The sequence below is a fragment of the Notechis scutatus genome, chromosome 4 (genome assembly GCF_049901735.1).
Source record: "Notechis scutatus isolate UNSWTSFEM ecotype Mainland chromosome 4, rNotScu1.2, whole genome shotgun sequence".
NCBI lineage: Eukaryota > Metazoa > Chordata > Lepidosauria > Squamata > Elapidae > Notechis > Notechis scutatus.
In genome coordinates this window covers 49473757-49496029 of record NC_142012.1, presented here as the reverse complement: position 1 = coordinate 49496029, position 22273 = coordinate 49473757, and the positions used below count along the sequence as shown (strand labels likewise).

Genomic DNA, 22273 nt, shown 5'->3' with positions numbered 1-22273 from the left:
CACCTTTTGGGTGAAGTCAGGAATCAGATCTCCCACTTATGCAGAGATTGGTTCCTAGTTGATGTCAAAGTAGTTAAAGTCCCCCATTGCTGTTTTGGTGCTTCCTACTTATGTTGGGTTAACTGATTACCAAAGGTTTGTGTCAGCGTTTCAAGTAGCAACCTCCAAGAAAGAGTCTCCAAGAATATAATCTTCCCAAAGATCCACTTTATTAGAGATGTCGTATTGGCTCATCTGAGAATCTGAGAATTTGAATTTGAGAATTCCAAATCTGAGAATTCTGGGTTTTCCATAGCCCAAAGAAAACCCAAAATCCAACTGCTGCACCCAACCATCCATCACATGGTCCAATCATTATTTTGGTCCAGCTGGAGACTACCCCCAGGCACTTCCCTCCAGGTGTAGGGTAACATGTCCTTGATTTTCTGAGAAAGGAATGTTGTTGTGGCTAATCTTTCACCACTCCTTGAAGTCCCCCTCCCAAATTGCCAGGCAAAGAAAAATGGCTTCCAAGCTGACAGTTTGCCTATTTCCTCTGCGTCTTTGGGTGGCCTGTAGTATACACCTATGGTAATGTCATTCTTTTTCCCTTTAATGTTGGCCTACTGTATATTCATATGCAAGTTTGTGATTTGTTAATCCTATTTAACCAATTTTTGTACCTTCCTTTCTGTAGCAAAAAGACTGAGATTTTTTGGGGGGAAAGAAAGTAAAAGCGTTCAATCTAGATTTTAAAAGAGAATACACACTCTGAGGCTCATATTTGAACCACCAATGGTCTAACATTACATTAAAGTACAACCAAACCTTACTTAATATCTAATACTACAGTTGAGGTGCATGATAAGTAGCAGAACTTTCAAAAGCTACCAAAGAGAAAAACATAAGCACTCCAGACCAAAAGCAGACTTGAATAAAAGACTAATAATAATAATAATAATAATAATAATAATAATAATAATAATAATAATAATAATAATAATAATAATAAATAATGATGGTGGTGATGATGATGTGATGTTACAACCAGTGGACCATCTGAGTGACTGTGTTGTAACAACGTCACAACACAGTTGCTCAGATGGTCCACTGGAACTTGTGTCACAACTACCATCTGCCTGTAGCAAAGAACTGGTGGAATCATAAGCCTGAAAAAGTGGTCGAAAATAAGCATGCAAAACTGCTGTGGGACTTCCGAATACAGACTGACAAAGTTTTAGAACACAACACCCCGGATATCATGATTATGGAGAAGAAAAATGTGTGGATCGTCGACATGGCCATACCTGGTGACAGCAGAATCAATGAGAAACAACTTGAAAAAGTCATCAGATATCAGGACTTGAGAATCAAACTGCAGAAACTCTGGCATAAACCAGTGCAGGTGGTTCCAGTGGTACTCAGCACACTGGGTGCTGTGCCTAAAGACCTAGGCAAGCACTTAAAAACAATTGGCGCTGACAAGATCACCATTGGCCAGCTGCAGAAGGCTACTTTACTGGGATCTGTTCACATAATCCACCGATACATCATGCAGTCCTAAACACTTGGGAAGTGTTCGACTAGTGATTTGTGATATGAAACCCAGCATAGTTATCTCGTTTGCTGTGTATACTGTCATTTTTGTGAATAATAATAATAATAATAATAATAATAATAATAATAATAATAATAATAATAATAATAATAATAATAATAATAATAAATTTTCAGTTAGGCAAATAAATTTATTTAAATTCTGATCTTTATTTAATCAAAAGCAAACTTTACTCAATTTAAACAAAACGGATAGAATCCAACCTTACTTTTTAAAGTGGTTGCAGTGGTTTAATTGACATGAATTATTTCATTTGCCCAAAGTTGATTCATAAATGCTCTTGTGAGCTGTATTTTATATTTTTAGCATTTTAAAAAAAACTGAACTCCATTCTGAATTTATTTTCATGGCAAGTGATATTGATTTGTCCAAGAGTTTGTGAATTTAGTGTCCTTTAAAACTCTCAGCCATGTTTACAAAATAAGATGGCTAATCATCATGTCAATGCTCAAAATTGCAGAAAACAGTCCTGTGGTCTTGTGAGGAACAGCTGCCTGGTTAACAGGTGAATGATCTCTCATCTTCTCCTTATCTGGAGAAGTCCCAAGGAACCTGTCTATTTACCAGTTTGTTGGTCTTTGCCACACCTATCTTCAGTTCTTCATATGTCTCAACGCCTTTCCTGAGCCGACAATCTTAGACAAGAATAATCTGACCCTTCAATTTCAGAGAATGTTGGACTTTACAGAGGAGCTGAGGACACAGATATCTAGATCCATTTCAGTCACTTTTCAGTCCAGGAGAGAGCCTTGAGACAAGTCTATATTTGATGATTTATGGTGGAACCAAGATGGAGCTAATGCATACTGTCAAACCCAGTATTCTTTTGGTTCATCTCCAGCAGTTGGGATTCATTGGTTCTCCTCTTCCCAGTGATTAGTTACAGTTGTGTTGGCTGGGAAATGGTCACTCCCAGGCCTCTTCTTTGGGGGGGGCGGGAGGTGCCATCAAGCCTAACATTCTCTCCCCTTTTGTTAAATATCTGTACGAAACTTGATTGAAGTCACTCACACATCTAGAGAATTTTATCTGACTTTAATTATCTTTAATGAAGCGTGCAAACCAACATTTGCATTTCCTGCATCCGATGAGGACAGCACACCCTTCTCCTTCTGTCCTGGACACTTTTTACAGAGGCATGATTAAGAACATTTTAATAAACTGTATCACTGTTTGATTTGGTGGTAGCAGTGCCTCGGATAAAAGAAAAAGGCCATTGTGCCATCGGACAACCCGCCCCCCCAAAAAATGCTGAGATTGGCTGCCCGAAAAGTGGGGGTTTGAAAGAAAAGAAATTAAAGGAATTGGCTGGGAGTTCAGAAAAAAACTTCCCGGTTATTCAGAATACTGCTCATAAGCACTATGTTCTTAGAGCTCAAAGCATTGTTACAGACCCCACACACCCACTTCATGGTCTGTTTCTGTTGCTCCCCTCTGGGAAGAGGTTTCAAAGTATTTATAGGAGTACTAGATTCTGTAAAAGCTTTGTTCCCATGCTGTCTTGCTGTCTAAACCTGCTGTCTTATAAACTCGCAGGATTCTTTTTTTCCGCCATGTACATGGGTATGTATACATTCGAACTAGACTGGGTTGTTTCTCTGTGTCATATGTTTGTGTATATGGCTATATGCAAAATATAGATAAATAAAGCTCTCCTTTGAGAGCTGAATGCACAGAAATTTCATTTTAATATATGCTGATCAGTGTACATTTAAAATTACAATAAAAATCTTTTTTCTTCTATTCATATTGTATTTTCTATTTTGTTTATAGTATACTGCCCAGAGTCAGTTTGGACATAGGTGGTATTAACATTGAGTTAATGAATTTCATTTCTGTAAAGGTTTGATGCTCTTTAAAAAGTTCAGACAGGCCTGGTTATTCCACTCTACTCTCATCAACTCCTAGATTTCTTTGAATCATGGATATATCTGTATTTGGTTGTATTTCAGGATTTTTTAAATAGGTAAGATTGTGTTTATTTACTTCTTTCTGAGTTGAGAACAAAGCTTTGTTAAAATATTTGTGTGTGTGTGTGTGTGTGTGTGTGTGTCTGAGAGAGAGAGAGAGGAGAGAGAGAGAGAGAGAGAAAGGGAGGGAGGGAGAGAGAGAGAGAAAGGGAGGGAGGAGAGAAAGGGAGGAGGGAGAGAAAGGGAGGGAGGGAGAGGGGAGGGAAAGAGCGAGAGGGAGGGAAAGGGAGGGAGGATATTAAATTATTAGAAGTTTATTTGTATTTGATGAGATATATGCTGCATAAAAATCATAGGTGGTGGTAATGGACCAATTCTAGTAAATGTAATCAAAATCCTATCACTAAGGGAATACAAAATAGAAAAAAAAAACAGGATATCCTAATGAACTGTTTTTTTTAATTTTAGGATATTTGAAATTAGGTCAAGTTCAGCAAATTTCAGGTCAATTTTTGTTTTCAGTGCTAGGGAAACTATGAAATGGTAAAAACAGCTTATTTTCTCAACATAGGCTGATGCCAATGGAATTTTAGCAAAAGATAAAACCAAAAGGGCTTTAGTCAGGATTTCAGCCAAGAAATATAAAGTTCCAACAGCACAATGACATACAGATACTCTTTGTAGTCACAGATATATGAACCTGCCAACAGCATTTTCCACACAAACATGAGCAGCCCATCAATCTTTAGGGCTCCTGCTAGAAAAATTGTCTCTCTTATGTGTGCATAGAATACTTGAGGATGGTTGGATCTGAAGTGAAACTCAATTAGCTTCCACATCCTTTAAATTTCTTCTAGCAAAAAAGCTGGGAGTCTTGAATATATATAGTTGCTGTTTTCTTTTGTAAACAAAAGCTACAAAATTGAGTTTTTTATTTTGACACACAAGATGCACTTATAAAATCCATACATAATTATTTTACAAGGAAAAGATCATTCTAAGCTTCCTTTCAGCTACATTTAAATAAAATCAAATTATAAGATTTAAAAAATGTTCTGAATTGAATTTTAATGAATCAAATTTGCCAGAAGCAGCACATCTATGAAATTAATCTCTTGTAAACTTCAACTTCAAGCTTTACATTTCTCCCACAATGTTCTCTTAAATTGAGAAGCTGATCAAAGGAGGTTGGCAGCATGGGGAGAAAATTATTAGAAACACCTGACTATCCATACTGCCTTCTTTCTTGAAATCTGCTTGTCAGGATACCATTCCCACGTAGTCATCTTCTCAACTTTGGGGAAATAATAAAAGTATTCTGGACTTCAAACATTAGCATTTTAAAATATTTGTTTTGGCCACTCTGCAAGAGCTAAGAAGTAAATTGCCAAAGATTTGCTTATTATTCAACACACAAAATTTAGCTTTATATTTAAAAAAAAAAGACACTTGATATTGCATTGTGTTTCTTAGGCATTGAGGATAGAGAAGAAAGGAGCACCTTGAGTATACATTTGCTCTTAAGTATGTTGAGCTAAAAAGAACCATAATTCTTGTCTTAATCTTCTATGCACTCCTCTATACACATCAAGTGAAGCTGCTTCGTATTTCAAAACCAAGCATTTCATAAAGCTAATTTTCAGGAAAATCTATTTCAGTCTGTTGTTTGATGACATGCAGCTTTTCCAGCCAAAGCAAAAAAAGAAATACTCTTCAGTTGTTTGACATATAACACAAAGAAAATTCTTGCAGTGAATAGGCTGGCAGCTGGAACTGAAGCATACTGATTTCTACATTGATACTTAAAATGCTGAAGAGCAAAGGGATACGTTCCTGACTTCTTGTTTCTTCAAACTTTCAACTTTTTCCTTGTTATGATTAATTTTTGATTTAAAAGCTTAAGATTTGGGACAGTAGTATTTTTTAATTGAGGGAGAGATCTGCTCATGAAAGCAAGGGGGAGAGAGGTGCTTCTCGAGAATTTTTCAAAATTCTCTATGGCCTGGCAAAACAAAGTGTCAATGAAGCACAGATTCATATAAGGAAAAGGGTAATTTAGAGGTAGATCACTTTTCAGAAAAGTGACCCTGCAGCTCTGGTTTCTTTTAAAAAAAAAAAAAATACTCATTTCATTTTTCAAAATACCAAAGTTACAAAGCTGATGCTTGATCCATTTTTAAGCCAACTTACCCCCCGTCAATAGATTTGCTGTTTAATAATTTAAGTTTTAAATAAATATTGGTATGCCTATTTGGCATCTGTCTGTCACTGACAGCTCTTCCTGTTCCAACTGCTCAGTCTTCTCACTCACAGTCTGCTAGTCAATTCGATTTCCACAAATGGTAAACCTGTCTATCTCCAACAAATCTTTCTTTGTAGATCTGAATTTGGATTCTGCGTTGTCTTGGCATACGTCTTTCTCATCTCCGTCAGGAGTGGTCAGAAACTGGTCAGAGGGACTTGTCACCAGTTGGGGAGCTATATTTTCCTTTGGGTGCACAGGCTGACTGGTCACTGAAGCAGAGAAGCCTTCCTCAGTGGAAAGTCCTGTGTGAAATATAAGCACAAACTTATTTTGTTGTCTTTATCACAGATCACTATAGCCACTCACTCAAAAAGACTCTAGTGCAGTGTCTACCAATAAAATATATTTCTAAGGGAGGAATTGGGGTGGTGGTGTTAGGAATATAAGTCACCTAACAGGCATTTGGGTTAGAAATATATAAACCAGGATAAACATTTTAAAACTCTATCGTTAAGAAAATGCAAAACTGTAGTTGGGTGTGTTTTCTCAAAGGGCCATAAAATGGAGCCAGAAACCTGGGTTGTCTTAGTCTGAGTCTCAGAAGAGAGTGTGAGTAAGTCTCTGTTTCCTTCTGTTGGAAAGTATTGCTGTTCCTCCATTTTTCCTAATTGACTGATATTCCTGGATTTGATGTAAGCCTGATACTGAACTGTTTTTGACACTGGAATTTGTTATTGAATTATCCCTGGATTGAAAAACTGACTGATTTACCCGTGAATGATTTTGGACTGCTTATCCTGAACTTTGCTTAAACCTTTCTGGAAGTAAAATCCTACATTTACTGCACAGTGTATCTGTGTGCTATGTGTGTATTATTCAAACACTACTCTCAAATACGTCTCCCTGTATGCGCTCATTCTCCTAACGGAGAATTACCTCAACAGGGGGTATCGGGGGTCAAAGAACAATAAACACCCTTATGGCATCTTCAAGACTAACAAATGGATTGCAGTCTTTTTCACCAGATACAAAGGTGCCATCACACTTTTCATTGGATTTGCTGCAACGGTGTAATATAGCACCTTGTCTCAGGGAAAACACAAGACAACTCAAACTACTTTGTTTGGGTTTTCAAGAATTCAGTCATACATTTTCTTTGGTTTGTTATTGATAATGTCCCACACTAAGTCTGATATTTTGGGTTCTTTGATGACATATGATACCATTTTCATATAAGGCCTTTCAGCCGATAAATAAGAAAGCATGAAGGTGTGTATAGGCATTCATGACTTGAAGTCTTGAATGTGGTTTGAGTATCCTTAGCAGATAGAACAACTCATTACACAAAAATGTAAGATGAAGCTTTGTCTCCATTATCATAAAAATAGGAACAGGACAGCATAAAACACATCTTCATTCAACGGGGGACTATATAATTATAGCATATAATTATGACCACTAACTTGGAAAAGCTTTAAATACCACATTAAAGAATTATATCTTCCCGAAGCTGGTGCTCTTTAATCAAATAGAAAACTTCCTAATCAGAAATGGAACAAATGGGAGGAAATTTTTACCTAAATTAGCTGGGGTACCACTTTTTACTCCAATCTTGGGACAAATGAGATTATTTAAGTAACACTGTTCTTGCAGGTTGCTTTTTTGTTTGTTTCCTAGATCCGTTATTTATCTATTTATGTAAACTATTTCTGCAGTGAAAACTGAAAGAGCAAATTAGCAAATCAAATAGCAGGTATAATTGCCATTTGCTAGAGCCCCTTGAAGAGAGGAAGGGGAAAGAAAGAACATGCAATTATTTATGTTTGGAACAGCAAACCATTTTGGGACTCATAAAATGATCGCTGCTTCTTTGACAGGTAAGCTCTGTACTCATTTTAAAAACTGCCATGGGGAAGTTAGAATTTTGAATTGTATCCTGAATATTATGCCTGGAGTTTTTAGAATGCTGGTGGCAAAAAAGTTTTGTTTCAATGAGCTTTGAAAATATAAAAGTCTGCCTTATGAAGAAGAAAACTTAATGCAACTGTCGGATAAGAGCATTTTATATTGGCTGCTGTGATGTTCATGGGTAGTTTTGAAAAGAATGCATTGCTCTGGATTGTTTTTTTAAGTGGGTTCATTTTTAGGACTGCTTGTATAAAAAGCAAGATGAAAAAACAGGCACAGAGTGCGCTTTCATTGTTTTACTGTGGGATTTTAATGTTTTTGTTTTTTTTTTGTCCTTAAAAATTGTTCCCTTGGCCAATTTTTCTGTAACAGATAGGGCCATGTAAGCTATTACCTTACTTCCTTGCATGCATGCCTGTGTGAAAAGCAAGGAAGCTATACTGTATTCAAGAGTTTGGAATAGACCTGTTATTCTCCTTTGCACCAATCTATACTTCCTAGCAACACAAAATTAGCCACCGTTTGTACTGAATGAGCCTTCATAAAGATATTCCAACTATCAAGATTGTTCTTTTTACTTCTATGTAGAAGTATAAGATTCTTAAAGAGCAAAATATTGCCTCCAATAACTGCATCAATTCTAGGAGGACAGACTTTATTTTGGTTTTCTAGTGGTGGCAAAATATCACAATTATATTAAGCCAAACAGAGCCAAATTATTGGATTTTGGAGGAAGGGTGTAGTGGTAGCATTTGAGGCTCACTGAAGTTTTTTTGAACTGTTACAATTCCCAGATAACAGGGAAAATTGGTATTTGGGGGAGGGGCTTAGAAGGGTGCAAAGCTTTAGGATATCCCATTTGTTTTTGAGATCATACCACGTCCTCACAATGCATGAGTATATACGCATGGGCCATAAACATTGGAGGCTGGTCTGAAGACTCTGACGCAATATAAGGACTGCTGAGGGTTCATATGCACTTCAAATCCTGCAAAATTCTTCTGAAGAGGAGAAAAGTCTGGTTTTATTCAGAACTATTGAGATTTAGCTCTTTAGATGCTACCAGTCACTTTATACTGAGTCGAATAAGATGCCTCTGCTTAATACTGGAGTCAGCATTTTGAGGTTTCACTTACCTTGAGGAGACTTGTACTTGCTCTGTTTGCCAACAGATTTTCCTGGGGTGCTGGAAGGAGGTGGGTTGAACAACTTCTCTTCCATGTTTGCTTCTTTGACATAGTGGCAGGACTTTCCCAGCAATACAATGCTGTTGAGTACCTTAAGTGATATTAAACTGAAAACAGTAAGAACACAGGATTAGATATCACGGCCTGAACAAATTTACCTCCCCAGAGGCCTCCTCAAACTGATTATTAGAACAACACATACACAATGTGCTGTGCGTGTTTCTGCTGTGCATTAATTAGAAATATAGGACAAAAGTACTACATTTGTGCCAGGGAGCCTGGATTCACTTTTGTAAAGAACTTGATGTGCCTCCAAGAAGGGGCTTCAGATGAGTTTGCCTGCCTTGACCAGGACACATGGTTCTGCTTTTCGCAAAAATCTGGCTGAGGCAGATGAAGAACCACCACCCAGCCACCAGTGCTATTCTTAAAGGTGAGGGGGGAAGATGCTACTGAGTCCAACTTCAAGGAGGCCTCCCAATAATGATCCTGCAACATATTACCATCATACTCTAACGTCAACACCCTACAATAGTGTGTCAGGGGCAGCAGGGAAGGCAAACATGCACTCTCACACCTTTCCCTGTACTTCCACACCCAATAGAGAGGTTTGTGTCAGAATATTCATGAACTGGCAGAGACATGGTAACAAAGCCAGCCAATGAACAGCAAGGCAATAGATCAGCCAATGTGAGCTGAATTAGAAACTGAAAGTAAAAGGAAGTGTCTGGGCGTGGCTTATCTCTGTTCTCTGCTCTGAAGCTGCTGCTTGTCTTTTGCTTGTGTTACGTTGGAAGAATCTACTATTGGTATTGTACATTTTATTCATATCTTATTATGTATATAAAGAAGTTAATGAATCCTGCTGAATCAGTCATCTATGTGTTCTTTCTGGATTTGATTTCTGCAATAAATTCTAACAGTTTGTACCTGACATCTTCAAGCCAGCTGGATAAAAGTATACTAATCTGATGATAAAATATTCTATTTTATTATTTTTCATTATTATTCACCATGAAATTTCCTACTGCAATAGTTTTCCAACACCTGGAAATCTTAACTAAATCATGAATTGGGCATTGATACCAAATTATGATACCAAATGTACTTAGTGGAAAGTTAATTCCATTAAAAGTAGCAGGATTTGCTTTCAAAAATAAACGTTATGGTGGGTAATAATTCTGTAAAATACATTTTTCCCCTCTTTAGAAATTTAACCTTCTAGTAAAGAGTCGCCTCTAGATGAGATGGGCAGCACAAAAGTCCAATAAATAAATAAACTGGAAGCATGTTTTAAAGTGGGAGTTGACTTTTGCAAAGAGAAAATGAACACATTAGCTAAAGACTCATTGTCTAACCTTGGAAACATAAATAGGTGGCTTCAACTATTGAGCAGTTTTCAGAACTGCTCAACAGTATAAATCAATATGGATGGCTAATAAATAAATAAATCATGGCGTCAGTTTATTAATTTGTGTATGTCTGCAAGTATACATCTTGTATGCTTTTATTTCCTTTTTTTATTCTAATTTTGTGTACCCTTTGCCATCACGTGTTGTATTTATTTAATTAAAATGTTTTCTTAAAAGCTAAATGAGACAAAGTATACTTAACCAGTGGGATTAGCGATAATTGTCATGATGAAGAAATCTTAGTTCTAAACATTTTATTTATATACTAAAAGCTTAAGTCTTAGTACTTAATATTCCATTACCAACTCTGTTGTGCTGATAATCAAAAATGGGACTTCAGTGTAAGAACTTTTGCATGTTGTTTTTTGGTATACAGTTATTTGATTTGCACTTACCCACAACAGAAAAGAATAACACAGGAATAGGACAAGACCCCTTGGACTTTTACAGAACTTGTAACAACTCTAATGAGCTAGAAAGAGAAATAACAGGGATTAAAATTATTTCTGAAAAGAGATGAGTGTGTAGTTGAAATTGTTTAAGTTACTTTAAATATGATTTAATATTTAAGATACCCCATGTTAAATTATTTTAACAGATAGCAGTGACACACAATTTTATTTCAATAACATACAATAACCCATACTCTAACCTAGGACAGAGGGTCATCTCAATTTAACTTGAAAATCTTGTTCGCCAAGTCCACAATTACAGTATAGAGTTATCCAAATTTTAAAATTAAGAGTCAATATTATTTTATTTTTATGAACTAACATGCTCAGGGGAAATATTATTTCATCCTTTGGGACAATTTTCACTAGCTACTTTGTGAAAGAAGATATGACTTACTAAAACAGCCAGTGGGAGTGGAATAAAGCCCATTCGCCTGGAAACAGAGTCGCTGTAATCTGTATATGCCTGGAGGTAGAGAGCAGACTGTGAAAAAAGCACTGGAACAGGCAAAACATTGAAGTAAGTCTAAGTATGTTTTTACATATTGCAAATTTATTTACTTTAAAATCACACTCATAAAGGGAATTTAAAGTCAGTTCACAACTGATCAGCAGATATTAGTGTTTCAGGGAAGAATTTAGCTGAAAAAACAACAACAAGAAAATCTGATGGGGTTAGTACTTTGAAGGGTACTTTGATGGGAGAACATCAGGAAGCAGTAAACCTGCAGGCCACCCTGAGCAGTTGAAGTAAATAGCAATCTATTTCTATAACTGTTGCCACAAAAGTGACAAAATATGTCAAATTTGTCATTAGGAGAATTTTCTGACACTTCTAAATGATCAAATGGAAGGCCCCGAGATCATACAAATGAACAGGTACAGCACTGAATGGTTTTAAAACTAGGATTACTTACTATAATATTTTATTCCTAGTTCATTATGACATAAATAGTGCAAGTGGAAAGGCATTTCCTAGGAATACTGGAAATTAAATTATGTGCTTGTGGCCACAGGGATGTCTTTGGAAGTTCAACTTCACACAGAGATCCAAGTTACATATGGCGATCTCTCAGATTGCAATGTTTTTTCAAGTTTCTTCCTAATGTAAAATTAAACTGCAAGCCAATCTAATTAAATGTGCACATTTCCCTGTGCTGAATAAAAGAGGATGTATAAAACTACAATCCAACACTTACATTTTTCTGTCGACTGCTAACAAAGTCAAAGGCAAGGCTGGCTTTGTATTCACTGTAAACCTGCAGACAGGATAACATATGCAAATCCTTTTATTAACCATTTGGCAGATTAGTAGCAGGCAATTATTATTAGAGAGAAAAGATACATAAATGTGCATATGAAAACTATTTAAAAATAAAACTATTTGGTTGGTTCAGCTGGATTAGGGATAATAATCGGGCTATGTGTTTGTGTCCTTAAAAGGAGGATAGAAGATAGAAGATAAAACAGATCCTGCCAAACCAGCTGTGAAAAGTAGCTGTGAAGCTCTATGCAAAGCTCTCTAAGTGCAAATTTCATAAGATTTCCCTGGACTACCTGGGCTACTGAGTGTCAAGCGAGGGGATCGAAATGGATCCAGGGAAGCTGAAAGCGGTGCTAGACTGGTAACTCCCTTGCGCCCACAAGCAACTCCAGAGCTTCCCGGGGTTTGCAAATTTCTACAGGCAATTCATTCCAGCATTTGCAATAGTGGCCTAACAGAGCTACTGAAAACAGCCCCCCGCCTCCTGCGAAACTGCGCCCAACTCAACTGCTGGCCTGGATGCTGGATTATCAAAAAGCATTCGAGAAATTGAAGTGGCTCTTCGCCAAGGAGCCAATTCTCCAGCACCCCAACCTTGAAAGCCGCCTATCAGTCCAAGCCAACATGCCAGTGGCAGCAGTACTCCTCCAAAAGGACCCACAGGATTGGCACTTGCTCTTTGAGTGTTTAAGGTTGCAGACCCCTGCTCTAGCTGAATGGATGGAGTCGTTAAAAAAGGGCTGCGAAAACCCCATGAAAGCACTAGCATAGTGGTGGCTAACCTTTTTCAGCTCCCGTGCCGATAATTGCGCGTGCACTTGCTTACGCGCGGTCATGTGCCAGCACCCAGAAGGCAGTGCGTGCTGGCCCCCCACGCCCCTGCACATGTGCACACGACCCCCCTTGCGCAGTGCGCATCTCCGCATGCGATTCCCACCTTGTGCCATGCGTCTTTGTGCATACATGCAAGAATCCCTCATGCACCGCACGTCTGCGCATGCAATTCCCCTCGCGCACAGCACATCCCTGCGCATGCGCCTCCCGCGTACCCCCTCTGTGTCCTGTACATGCGTGCTAGATACCCGACAATCAGCTGTCGGCCAGTGGTACGTGCGTGCGCATGCACAGTGGGGCTCTTCCGGGCAACCTCTCGCGTGCCGAGGGAAATGGCTCTGCGTGCCACTTCCGGCACACGTGGCATAGGTTTGCCAACACGGCACTAGCAGAAGCCTCAGAAACATAAAAAACCAAGCAGACAAGCACCAATCTCTCCAGCCCCCCTTCCGTGTGGGAGATCAAGTCTACCTGTCAACCAAATACATTAAATTGAAATTGCCCAGCAAAAAGTTAGGACCTAAATTCTTAGGGCCTTTCTGATAGTGAAAGTAATTAACCCAGTAACAGTTCAGCTTAACCTCCCACGCATATCCCAGTCTTTCAGAGCAGCTTACTAAAGCCTGCTGTCAGCCCAAGATTGAGACTTCAAAAGGAATCAAAACTTCGCCAATAGTGGTACAAGGGGAAACCCGTTATGAAGTGAGGAGAATTTTAGATTCTAAACTACATAGGGGTTGATTGCAATATTTAGTTCACTGGAAGGGATACCCTTTGTCTGAGGCTACATGGGTTAAGAGCTGGGACGTGAAGGCAGATAGTGAAGCAATTCCATGATCAATTCCCTGATAAGCCAAAGGGTCCTCCTGGAGGGTGAGGGGAGAGGTGGTTAGGGACTGACTGAATTAACCTCCTATGTTCCTCTCGTTCCAGGATACAATCATTGGCCGGGGGGGGGGCTTGGAAAAATGGAAAACTTTGCATTGGTAGGATCAATGGTAGGAAGGCTTGCAATTATAAAAATGAATATGTTGCTGAGGCATTTGTTTCTATTCCAAACGATCCCCTCTGGGTTGATCCCACCATGGGTTTTAAGAGGCTACTATGGAATACCAGGTGTATTTTCCCTAACAATCGGGACAACTTCAGTTGCACTGTGACTGGGGTGATGACCTTTGCTATGGGGAATGGTCCCATGAACTTTGGCCCCAATTTCTTGCTAGGGAGTCTTAACCTCAAGTATTTGGTGGAGATAAATTTTCTCCCCCACCTGGAATGGCCTGGGTATAGCTGAATCTGGGACACATAATTCATCGTTACCCTTGACCCTGGTTTTCCCCCACCCCTGGGTGTATTGTAATATATATTCTCCAATGGGACACATCCATAACCAAGAGTCATTTATCATGCTCTCCAGTTAGAATTTTGTGCGGCAGAAACTTCAATCACCTAGTTACTATCTTTGAAAACATTTATGGAATGCAATTTTGGTTTGCAAGCTGCTGCACCGCTCCCCGCTCCCTTTCTGTTGGCAACTCTTAAAAGACATAGAAATATTTTATGAGTTGTTAGTAAACTTTGCATGGGAATACTCAGATCTAACTTTACTTTCATTAAGCTAGATCTACAATTTTGATCAGCCCAGAGACGTTCCTCTATTGTGGGGACTGTGCATGAGATGTCTGTGCAAGAGAGCGATCAAGAGGTAACTGGGGGGAGGCCAAACCAAGGCCCCTAAGTGGAGAAGAATACCCCGAGTAGCTGAGGGAGGCAAAGGGCCGCGACAACCAGCCAAAACCCCAATGGTTGCTGGGAGTCAGAAAGAAGGATGATTGAGAGGAGAGACCCTCCAAAGTAACCTTCACCGAGGGGAGCCAAGGAAGTTGTCGGGAAAAAACCTGTGCCGAGGATGAGGACAAAGTGACCAGACCACGATAGCTGTTTGTCGAACAAGCCATCAAATTCCTGAAGGGGGGCAGAAGGAACCAGCGATTGTTGTACGCTCTCTCCCATAATCAGCGTGGATTGTTTTTCCATGCTACAACATAATCATCCCTGTCTTTTTCTATCCCCCAACCTATGCTATCCGTTAAGTTTACAAGTTATTTTTAAGTTTTTAATATGCAGATAGTTCTCTCTGCCAGTGTTTCTCAATCTTGGCAACTTTAAGATATGGTGGACTTCAACTTCCAGAATTTCCAAGCCAGCAACTGCTCTTGAAAACACTGCTCCATAGTACAAAGATGGTGGGGAGAACTCAACACAGGGAGCCTACCTTTAGGAACAGCCCCAAGTATAATTATAATAATTAATTAATTTTGTAAGGTCTAATTCCATTAAAAAAGAAGTACAGTATATTTAGCTATTTTTAATCAATGGGAGTAACAGGTGAGAAAGGCAAGGTAACGTTTCCCTCATTTCTTCTACAAAACATAAAGCAGATTTGGTCTAATCATTTGGAAATGTTTAATTATATACTTACATCAGCTGTAATGTCATTGAATTTGGTTATGAAAGCATGTTTCACAATATCAACAGCAACCTCTGATGCAATCACCATACAGACATCAGGGAATAATACCCACAGATGATCTGTAAAAGAAGGAAGGAATTCACAGGAATAAACTTGGTCTGGAACAAAAATAAATTACCTAAACATAAATGGAATGTCTTATTTTGCATTCCCCCCCCAATATATGTAAAATAGAATCTTTCACATTATACTTTAAATTCTCAGAAAACAAATTTTGTAGATAAAGCACTTATCTTTCAGTACAGAGTCATTAAAAGTGGTCAATCTTCTCTTCCCAGGGCTTGAGAAGACCTTGGGCTTTTGGAATTTTATAAAGGTAGTATCATAAAGATCAAAAGAATAATTGATTTAAATACAAAATAGGTTCTGCAAATTTCTATCTCCCTACAGGAGCAGATGTCCTTGTAACAAAATGTGCCATGCATTTATAGTGTTCAAGGAAGGGGGAACAAATTGGACCTGGCTACATCAACTCCACAAAGAGCATCATAAACTGGAGGTGGAAACCAGAACTAAGCCTAGTTTTAAATCTTTTCAAATGTTGAGACTAGAGGAGAAAGCATAATAGTCATCAACATTAATCATATGCAAGACAGTTGCATATTCTCCTTTCTTAAGCTGCTAGGCCTAAGGCTAGACTGATTTGCAGAGATCAGAACCAGGACACTGATGTTTGTTTCAAAGATCAGATGTTTTTAAATCAACCTGTAAAAAGTTTTAAGTGTGCTGCTGCACTGAGTGTGCTGCTTTTATCCCAGGTAACCCAACTCTAACCCCTCTGGTTTCCATCCATTTAGTTTTTTTAACTGCAAGCCACATGAGAATCTTCTTCCCAAACAGAACAGGGCCATGAAAATCTTATCAGATGATTAATAGATCTAATGACAAAGATTTCTTTCCAGCAGGTATCAGAATAAGCCAGTATTTGGAGTAAAATAATGTAAATAGTTGACTCTTTGTGCAGATTTTCAATCCATAATTATAAAAGCTAAGTCTGCAAATATTTAATCAGTGTGTAGGCAAAATGTGAACCAAGACCAGTTTTCTGACACTATTGGGGTCCTAAGTCTCATCTGCACAACGGTGAAATTGCATATAACCAAAAATACTGAGATGAATTGTATTCTACTGAATATACTGCATATGGAGCAGAGCAAAATACAAGGCAGAGTCATTTGTTATCATCTCACTAAAAGCACTTCAGTAACTTGTAATAGATGGAATTAAAATTATGTACCAGTCAGAACTCAAAATCTAATGGCAATACAAAGATATAAAGAATAAAATGAACAATAAATAAATATCTGCTGGTTTAAAAAGATTCATGGAGTTATTCTATACATAAAATCTCAACTTAAACCTAAGCTACTTATAACAGATGAATATGGAATAAAATAAATACTGGTTGGAGCGAACAGGCCAAAGGATGATAAAAGTGATTTTTTTGAATATCTGATGAATCAATTATCACCCTTTTCATATGAAAACTAGTTTATGTTGGAGGATTGGAACGGAGTAATTACACCAGCTTTGGATAGATCATCTACTAAGGGAGTTAACCATTCCCAGGGTAAATTACCAAAGACCTTTTTTGAGATGATGAACAATTTAACACTAATAGATTCACGGGAAATAAAATGGCTCCACCAGAGAACATAACTTTTTTTCAGAAAGACATAACTCTTTTTCAAGGATTGATATGATATGGCCTTCTAAAAAACTTGCAAATAAAAATTTAAAAGTAGATATGTTACCTAAATCCTTTTCTGATCACAATTTAGTGCTTTTGGTACTAAGAGGAGAGTTTGAGCTTCAGATGGAGATTAAATAAATCTATTTTGCAAAACAAAAGGATTGTAAAAGATTATAAAAAGAAACTACATGAATATTTTGATAATAATTTAGATAAAGGGACAAGTTTAATGACTGTGTGGGATGCTAGTAAAACTGTTGTGAGGGGTTATTTTATACAGTAGAATTGCTTAGAGAAGAAAAAGTTCAGGAAAGATGCAATAATAAATGAAATCAGACAGAGAGAAATCAAATTGCAAAAGATCTACAGATCCGAAAACTAAAATTAAACAGCTACGGCAACAACTGTCCATGTTAACAGTACAAGAAATAGAAACAAAACTGAAGTATGCTAAACAAAGACACTTTGAGGTTGAAAATAAACCAGGGAGATAGTTGGCATATAAACTAAGAAAGGAAAGTGAAAAGAGAATGATTGAGAAAATTTGTGAAGGCAGCAATGTAATAACAGGTAATGAACTTATCAAAAAGTATTTTTATAATTTTTATTCTTGTATAAAAGACAGAAGTTAGATATATCAAAACTAGATGAGTACCTTTCAAGACAACAGCTGCCTAAATTATCAAACTAGATTTAAGTGAAGAGGAACTAGAGTCTCTTGATGCAGGTAAAGAAGGAGAGTGCAAAAGTTGGCTTGAAACTAAACATTAAGAAAACTAAGATCATGGCATCCGGCCCTCTCAATTCCTGGCAAATACTGTAGATGGGGAAAAAATGGAGGCAGTGACAGATTTTATTTTCCTGGGCTCCAAAATCACCGCAGATGGGGGCTGCAACCAAGAAATTAAAAGATGCTTGCTCCTGGGAAGGAAAGCTATGGCAAATCGAGACAGCACACTAAAAAGCAGAGACATCACCCTGCCAACAAAAGTGTGTATAGTCAAGACTATAGTTTTCCCAGTTGCAATGTATGGCTGTGAAAGTGGGACCATAAGGAAGGCTGAGCGCCAAAGAATTGAGGCCTTTGAACTATGGTGCTGAAGAAGACTCCTGCGAGTCCCTTGGACTGCAAGGCAATCAAACTGGTCAGTCCTAGAGATCAACCCTGACTGCTCTTTAGAAGGCCAGATCCTGAAGATGAAACTCAAAATACTTGGCCACCTAATGAGAAGGAAGGACTCACTGGAGAAGAGCCTAATGCTGGGAAAGATTGAGGGCAAAAGAAGAATGGGACAACAGAGAATGAGGTGGCTGGATGGAGTCACTGAAGCAGTAGGTGGGAGCTTAAATGGACTCCAGAAGATGGCAGAGGACAGGAAGGCCTGAAGGAACGTTGTCCATGGGGTTGCGATAGGTCGGACATGACTTCGCAACTAACAATAACAAATACATGTAGACCAATCTGGCTTCCTGCCAGAAAGTCAGCTAAGAGGTAATGTGAGGACTGTATTGAATATTATTGAATATTTACAATATCATAATGAGAAGTAGGCAGCTTTAATATTTTTAGATGCAGAGAAGGGCTTTGACAACTTAAATTGAGCTTTTATGTTTAAAGTGCTGGAAGAAATGGGCTTTGGAGAGAACTTTATTCAAGGAGTCAAAGCTGTTTACATGTCATAGAAAGCAAAAATTGTCATTAATGTTAATTTAACTAACTCATGTGAAATTCTATTTATCTTGGTGTCAGAAGTTTTGAATAGAGATATAAGGCAAGATGACAAAATAATGGGTATATCTATCAAGAGATAACTTTATAAATTGAGGGCATTTTCTGATGATCTGGTTATATTCTTGTAAGATAAAAAGTAACAGAATATTTGTTGAGGAAATTAAATGAGTTTGGGGCTTTGGTTTTTTTTTTTTTAAATAAACAAATAAAAAACAATAATGTTGATTAAGAATGGGCGTTGGTTCTTACCTGATACGCCCCTTCTCGGCGAGCCGCGAGGAGCATCCAGAGACCGGGGTGTGCTTCTGAGTCCTCTTCTTGCAGGCTGAGCTTTAGATGAGGAACGCCCGCCCCACTCACGTGGTATCGCGCAGCGTCTCCCCAGTTTTTTGCGATAACGAGAAGAGAGGTTATTAATTCTTTCTAATCTACTATTGGCTCCTTGGCTGAAGCAAGATTCCCCACCAGACGGAGAAATTAGGGTGGGGCTGGATGCTCCTCGCGGCTCGCCGAGAAGGGCGTATCAGGTAAGAACCAATGCCCATTCTCCCTCGAGCCGCTCGGAGCATCCAGAGACTGGGACATACCAAAGCTGGGCTGTCCTACGGGTGGGACTCCGTCTGGCCCGGCCCCTCCGGATCACTGATGACCCTCTGTAAGACCCGTCGGCCAAAAGAGGCCTCCCGCTGAGGCGTACGTATCTATTTTATAATGTCTGATAAACGGGACGGAGAGGACCAGGTGGCTGCCCGACAAATGTCAGCGATGGGGGCTTGTGTGGCCCAGGCCGCCGAGGTGGCTGCACTTCTGGTGGAATGGGCGGTTATTCCACCCGGAGCGGGCAGAGAATGGGAAAGGTAGCACCTCGCAATAGTAGCCCTGATCCAGCGACTGATGGTGGAAGGAGAAACCTTAAGCCCCAGTGACCTGGGTTGAAAGGATAGGAAGAGGGATTCCGACCTTCGCATGGATTGAGTGCGCTTAATATATATACGCAAGGCCCTTCTAACATCTAGGGTGTGCCAGAGGACCTCCTGCCCCTGGAGGGCCTAGGGCAAAAATTTGGTAGAACCAGTTCCTGTGACCTATGGAAGGGAGAGTTAACTTTGGGTAGGAATGTGGGGTCAGGACGAAGGACCACCCGATCAGCGTGGAATACACATAGATCGCTCCTAACTGACAAAGCTGCTATTTCCGAAACTCGACGAGCAGAAGTAATAGCTACTAGAAAAACTACCTTAAAGGTGAGAAACTGAAGGGATGAATCCCTCAAAGGTTCGAACGGGGAACGTGTGAGAGAAACGAGGACCTTGTTGAGGTCCCATGTGGGGAACCTGTGAACAGTGGGAGGGCACAGGTTGGTGGCACCCCAAGGAAAGATCTAATTCGGGGTGATGAGAAAGGGAACCGTAGTTATCACAGGAGACCACGGTTGAGAGGGCAGAAACTTGTCGTCTCAGGGTGTTAGGTGCGAGCCCCTTACGAAGGCCTTCCTGAAGAAAATCTAGGATCTGAGCCACAGAGGGAGAGAGGGGATCAACCTGAGACCCGCTACACCACTTGCAGAACCCCTTCCAAGTGGCATCATAAATTCGTGTAGTGGAAGGTCGCCTGGCGGCCAAAATAGTGTCGATGACTTGACTCGAGATTCTCACTAGTCAGACGGATCCGCTCAACCTCCAGACGGCTAACTGGAGCCATTGAGGCTCCGGATGCAGAAGGGGCCCCTGAGAGAGGGAGACCCTGTCCGGGGATCCTCTATGGGGGCACTACCGATAAATTGCGGAGATCCGCAAACCACGGTCGCCTGGGCCAATAGGGAGCCACCAGGAGAAGGTCTGCCCTCTCCTGAAGAAGTTTCTGTATTACTCTGGGAACTAACGGGAGCGGAGGGAAGGCATATAGGAGCCCTGGGGGCCATGGGCAGCGCAGAGCATTGTGATTCTCCGACCGGTGAGATGGATACCGGGAGAAGAACCGTGGAAGCTGAGTGTTGGACGGGAGGCGAAGAGATCCACCACCGGAAGGCCGAATATTCTGGATGCTTCCTCGAATAGGGATGGATGGAGACGCCATTCTGCCTGGTCCACCGTGGCCCTGCTCAGCCAGTCCGCCTGAGTATTGTCTACTCCGGAGATGTGTTCGGCTTTTAGTGATAGGAGGTTGGATTCTGCCCAGCGGCAAAGGCGCTCGGCTTCCCTCATTAGCTGGATGGACTGGGTGCCGCCTTGCCTGTTGATATGGGCCTTGGCCGTGACGTTGTCCGTGAGAACGAGGACGTGATGTTTGCGGATCTGAGGAAAACTGCGCAGGGCCAGATGGACAGCGTGAAGCTCTAGCCAATTGATGCTGCACCTTTGCTCGGACGGCGACCATCTGCCCTGTGCCGAGAGCGAGTCGAGATGAGCGCCCCAACCGGACAGGCTTGCGTCCGTAGTGACGGTGAGTCGTTGAGGTTCCGCGAAGAGGTGGCCTCTGTTGATGGCGGGATTGGTCCACCATAGAAGAGACGTGAGGACCCTTGGAGGGACCCTGACTCTGGCCTTCGAGTTGCTTCTTCCGGATCGTTGGAACGGGAGCAGGAACCACTGGAGGGATCTGCTGTGTAGACGGGCCCAGGGAATAATAGAGATGCATGACACCATTTTGCCCAACAATTTAGAGAGGTCCAGTAAGGCCGCCCTCCTTGAACGCCTGATCTATATGACCAGGGCTTGAATGCTAAGGAACCTCTCCTGGGAGAGGAAAACTCTTTGAGAAACCGAATCAATTATGGCACCCAAGTGGTTGATTCGGGTGGAAGGGTAAGTTGGCTCTTTGCCAATTGACTAGAAACCCGTGTGCCTGTAAGGTGGAGAGGGTGACCCTGGTATCCCTGACTGCCTGGGATTTGGACGGGGATAGAATAAGGATATCGTCCAAGTAGCAGTGGAGGCGGACGGCAACGCTCCTGAGATGAGCCGCCAGGGCCGCCAGGACCTTGGTGAAGGTCCGGGGGCCGAGGCCAGTCCAAAGGGAAGGGCCACGTATTGATAATGAAGGCTATTATGACAGAACCTGAGGAATTTGAAATGGGAAGGCCTGATTGGAATATGGAGGTATGCCTCCGAAAGATCTATGGAAGATAACCAGTCTCCCGCCTGGTGCCTAAAAGAATTGATTGCAAAGTGTGCATTTTGAATCTACGCTGGATAAGGTGACGGTTGAGCCGTTTCAAGTCCAGGATGGCTCTCCAACCCCAGAGTGTTTGGGCACCACAAAGAGATGGGAGTAAAACCCTTTCCTCTCTGATCCGGAGGGACAGGTTGAATGGCCTGGATGTCAAGAAGATGATGGATGGCTGCATCCATTAGTGCACGTTGGAGGGATCCCTTGAGGAGGGGATGGGAAGAAACAATCAGGGGAGCGGACCTGAACTCCAGGGCGAGGCCAAACCTGATTGTGTCCCTAACCCATGCATCGGATGTGGATATGTCCCATTGGGCGGCGAAGTGGCTGAGGCGGCC

General features: G+C 40.5%; 1 protein-coding gene and 1 long non-coding RNA gene across 3 annotated transcripts in view; one reads left to right on the top strand and one right to left on the bottom strand.

Moving 5' to 3' along the window:
• The first annotated feature begins 1706 nt into the window (after positions 1 to 1706).
• LOC148130734 (uncharacterized) lies at positions 1707 to 2611 on the top strand. The gene is made up of 2 exons (XR_015749263.1): positions 1707 to 2204; positions 2296 to 2611. It is a non-coding gene; the product is annotated as an uncharacterized LOC148130734 (long non-coding RNA).
• Positions 2612 to 4401: 1790 nt separating this feature from the next.
• Positions 4402 to 22273, bottom strand: part of TAPT1 (transmembrane anterior posterior transformation 1) — a 70672-nt gene continuing 52800 nt past the window's right edge. For both annotated transcript variants that reach the window (XM_026678829.2, XM_026678828.2), the window contains 6 exons: positions 15292 to 15401; positions 11911 to 11970; positions 11109 to 11177; positions 10655 to 10731; positions 8797 to 8954; positions 4402 to 6054 (listed from right to left, as the gene is read on the bottom strand). In XM_026678829.2, coding sequence (XP_026534614.2) covers positions 5825 to 6054; positions 8797 to 8954; positions 10655 to 10731; positions 11109 to 11177; positions 11911 to 11970; positions 15292 to 15401 — 704 coding nt within the window. In that variant the 3' untranslated portion in view covers positions 4402 to 5824. The remainder of the gene's footprint in view (positions 6055 to 8796; positions 8955 to 10654; positions 10732 to 11108; positions 11178 to 11910; positions 11971 to 15291; positions 15402 to 22273) is intronic.